The 4,270-nt window shown below is 33.2% G+C and overlaps 1 protein-coding gene across 1 annotated transcript; it reads right to left on the reverse strand.

The window, feature by feature from the left end:
• Positions 1–982: 982 nt before the first annotated feature.
• On the reverse strand, positions 983–3,186 carry LOC143584633 (transcription factor PIF7-like). Its single transcript, XM_077066642.1, has 6 exons — positions 3,054–3,186; positions 2,279–2,702; positions 2,086–2,184; positions 1,919–1,984; positions 1,322–1,678; positions 983–1,251 (listed from the first exon to the last, which is right to left on the reverse strand). Exons 1-6 carry the CDS (start codon positions 3,098–3,100, stop codon positions 1,138–1,140), a joined length of 1,107 nt encoding a protein of 368 aa, XP_076922757.1. The 5' UTR covers positions 3,101–3,186; the 3' UTR covers positions 983–1,137.
• Between the last annotated feature and the right edge of the window lie 1,084 nt (positions 3,187–4,270).

Genomic DNA, 4,270 nt, shown 5'->3' on the forward strand with positions numbered 1-4,270 from the left:
ACTTTTTTATGATCACAATATTGTCTCAATCTTAAACATTAAAAAAACTTGATTTTAAGTTCAAGATATAATTCACACACTTTTCACCAAAAACCAACTTATTTAATATATATAGTATTATATTAAGCATAAAAACATGTACCTTTTTGGTTATTAGGTTGATATAATATATTAAGCAAGGAAAGAGTATGTTTTGTTGTGTGAAGTAACACAGACAGATAATGGAAATGATTGACACAAAAGTGGAGTCCATTCATGGAGTAAATGTCAGCATCAGGCAACTCAATAGTACAACATTTATCCAATCATTTCACATGAATCCAGCCTGTGTGATTTAATGCTGGGAACAACCTCATAACTCCATAGAAACTAAACTCTTTCTCCATTATTCAGCACACTTACATTGAGTTTTTCAATTATTAAGATTATCCTATTACTCCTTTTTACTTTTTATTTTTTATTTATTTTTATTTCAAATTCAAGATCATTCTTGAGGCCATGAAAACCAAGATCAAATCTTTTGGGGATAATTTATTGATCCAGTTTTATGGGAACATCAAAGTTTGTGGTTTAGAATCACTGAAATCCATGGTCTGACCCCACTTTTTGTCAAACCTATCCACTGTCTTTTGTGTTTTACTTATCAATATTAATAGGAAAATTACGGATATGACCAGTTGACCACATATTTTTACGAAAATGAACATTGACTTGTTTTTCTTAATTTTTCTTTTCAAATTCTCGCCTGGGCGAGAATAGTTCATAGTTTCTCTCCGACGTGTCACATACTTTTTCTCTCTAGGCGAGAATTTGCCATATTATCTCGCTGACTCAGCGAGAATGTAATAAAATATTTTTTTTATTTTTTTTGGGCGAGAATTTGCTCATTCTTGTTAAAATGGTTGGTCAATTGGTTAGATTGGTGTTTTCCCATATTTATCATCAATGGGTTGTACTGTGTGCAATAAAGATGACACCTTTAGTGTAACATGTTTTTGGAACAAACCGGTACAATGGATAGATACTAATACTATGAATAAATCAACAAAAAAACTTTTACATGATCAACATATAATGCATACTTAAGTTGTAATAATAGACATATTAATAATAACTACAAGACAGTTTTCTTTAGCATCACTCGCCCGGAACATGGTCCGGCTGCGATGAGCTCGGGCCCATTGACTTTCCTTGGTTGACCTGTTGCCTATAGAACTCTGCCATGTTGTTGTACATATCCATATTTATATGCTGCAATAATAAAGAAAACTTAATATGGTTAGTTATTATGAAGTTGAATAAAATTTGATTCTTGACATACTTGTGCTAGAAGCGCGCTATGTGGATCGTTGAAAGGAACAGTGGTGTTGGCAGGCAGGTGATTGTGGATTGTTTGTGACGTGGCGCCTACGTGGAGGGGGCTAATCATTGTTTGTGGGACCATGAAAGGATGCTGAGCTGGCGGGTGCATACCGATCTGAAGGCCTAATCCCATTCCCATTCGGGCTAGCATTGACATCTGAAATTGCTGCTGCTGTTGTTGTTGTTGCTGCAATTGTAACGGTACCGGTATCATCATTTGATGAGTTGGAATTGACATGTTTTTCATTATTTGCACATGTGCTTTAAGCTTCTTTAAGTAATCTATTACTTCATCCAACATTGAAGCTTTATCTGTCTGTATAAACAATTACCAAATTTAGACACTTTTCATAGATACATGTTGACTTTTGAAGTCAAAATACTAATTTTAAAATTTAAATATGGATAACAAGTGATCATGGTTTTAAATGTTTTCTGATAACCCAATTTACTTTATGCTATTTTCTATGTATAAACTTTTTCGGAGCAAAATTTATCGAAAAATGAATAATGAATTTAGGTATAAAAATTGATAGGATTGACTTTAAATTCTAACCTTATTAGCATTAGGCACAAGCTTCTGTAGATCTTTCATCTTCTTGTTAATTCTTTCTCTTCGTCGCTAGAATATCGATATATCGTATAAGATCACATTTAGCGTTCAACGTATCAAATTTTAGTACTTTTTTATATTATAAACATAAAACATAAAAACAAAATTACCCGTTCAGACTGGTTATGAATAGCAGCAGCTCGGCTTCTCCTACTTGATCGAGACCGAACCGTTTCATCCTCGGTCCTGCATTCCTCTTCTTTATTTTCCTGTTTAAAATCAAGAAACATTAATTTTCAAAATATGAATTCAAATGACTTAAAAAGTCAACTTTTTTTTTCATAAAATTATGAAAATTTTTACCCATTCATATTGACAATTAAAATCATCATCTGTGTTTTTACTCTTCAAGCTCTGATTAGGCGACTCAGATGAAGGCCACGTCATCATGGTAGTGTCATTATTATCTTCTTGCTGCAAAGCCAAATTTCCTACACTTTGATCATGGACAATAGCAGATGATCTAGGCCGCTTTTTTAAATAACTCGGGCCTGCGGTATCGACCCAATTCCCACTCGAACACGCGACATTCGAGCTTAGATTGTAAGTTCTTGGCAGATTTTGACTTGTATGCAAGTCAAAGTCAAGTTCTTGACTTTGACTTTGGTTGTAAACTGTTGTAGCATGATGAACAATGGACTCTAGTGTTTCATTAGTCCTTCCAAACTCATGCATGGCTGGTTGACCATTCTGCCATGTGATTTCTGCAACTCCATAGTCTCCAAGACTGAAAATTCACACAAAAAATAACAGCAAGTAAATTACTAAAATACCCTTTGCTAAAAATGATATAAAAAGTAAGAAAAATCATTTCTTGGGTATTAAAGATCAATCTTTTTGTACTACTAATAAGTAATAACCTTGAAAATGTCATTTTTTTTGTGTGCAAGTTGATGAAGAACAAGAAAGCTATGTAAAGACAGTCACTTGCAAGTTGCAAAACAGGTTCTTTATAAAGAAAGACTAGAGCTTTATCCAGAGAAGCATTGTACAAACTTTCTTGAACAAGGTACAAGTGAATAACAAAGGTGTTACTAAAAAAAGAATGTTATTCTATAGTAATATAGTGGGCATGTACATGGGGACAACAGGAGGTGTATGCTGCTGCTGCTGTTGCTTATGCATGTGGGAAGGATCTTTATCTTGCTTCTTGTTTTCTGCTTTCTTCTGATGTTATCAGATTCCAAATTTGGTATTCCCCACTAAGTTTGAGTTCATATATATATATATATACACACACACATACACCTATACATATAATCCTACCCCACCCCCCCCCCCCCCCCCCCAAAAAAAAAAAAAAAAAAAAAAACTCTCAATGGCTGAGATTTATGATGAGATTCTGTGCTTTCAATATGGGAGTTTTGTAGGGTCCAACTTTGGATTTCTGATTTGGGTTGTGATGGATCATACCATATAATGTAGTGGACTGAATTGTCATGTGGGGAGAAGTGGATATTTTTGTATGTGTTTTATTTTCAATCACCATAGTTCTTTTAAGTTTATTCTTCTTTATATGTGCATGTTCTTTTGATTTGTCACTTTCTTTCTTTCTTTCTTTTTGTCAAGTCCTAGTCTTGGTTCGTTACGAATTTTCTAACTAATGCAGCGAATATAATTCATTCGTGCGAAGACCATAAGTTGTTTCGCAGTCAAGCAAACGAGCATTATTGATGGCTTTACATGTTTTAAACATGTATATTATACGAATTATATACATTTATATGTTTAGTATTAAGATTTAACAAAATAGGTGTATTTGAGTGTATAAAAAATACAAAATTTTATGTATAAACCATAAAGAAGAAACATGTGGTTTAAAATAGTTTTTGAAAGAGGTTTAATTGAGTCAATGGATGATAGTAGTTAACTCTGGACCATTCACACTCAGGGCTGCATCCACATCTTTAAGAGCTTAGATAGGTTACCTTGTATCCAAGGCAAACTTGGTGGCTTAGGTTCCTTATGAGTTATGACATGCATTTACAAATTTTGTTTTCATTGTTTACTTTTTCTCACAAAATAATGTGACCATTCAAAAACTATTAAAATGTTTGCTACATTGTTGCTTCTACATAAAGCATTTTTACTATGCAAACTATTCATAAATATGTTCCCTACACTTTGTGTTTCTCTTCATCATTTTTGTAATTTACATATGTTTATAATGTTCACTACAACTAAAATTTATCTTATCAAATACTTTTAAGTTTGAGTCGTATGTGGCATGGACACAATCGGAGTTCAGTTGGGTATCGATTCGGTTTGGTTCATTAGGGTAACAATAGTACTCTA

This window comes from Bidens hawaiensis, unplaced genomic scaffold (genome assembly GCF_021521415.1).
Source record: "Bidens hawaiensis isolate Kalapana, Puna unplaced genomic scaffold, B.hawaiensis_p1.1 tig00033212_1, whole genome shotgun sequence".
NCBI classification, from domain to species: domain Eukaryota; kingdom Viridiplantae; phylum Streptophyta; class Magnoliopsida; order Asterales; family Asteraceae; genus Bidens; species Bidens hawaiensis.

Coding starts and splice junctions, on each gene's coding strand:
- LOC143584633 (XM_077066642.1), bottom strand. CDS start 3,100: ATGCATAAGCAACAGCAGCAGCAGCATACACCTCCTGTTGTCCCCAT. Junction 2,185..2,278: donor TTAATTGTCAATATGAATGG/GTAAAAATTTTC, acceptor GATTTTAAACAG/GAAAATAAAGAAGAGGAATG. Junction 1,679..1,918: donor TTGTGCCTAATGCTAATAAG/GTTAGAATTTAA, acceptor TTGTTTATACAG/ACAGATAAAGCTTCAATGTT.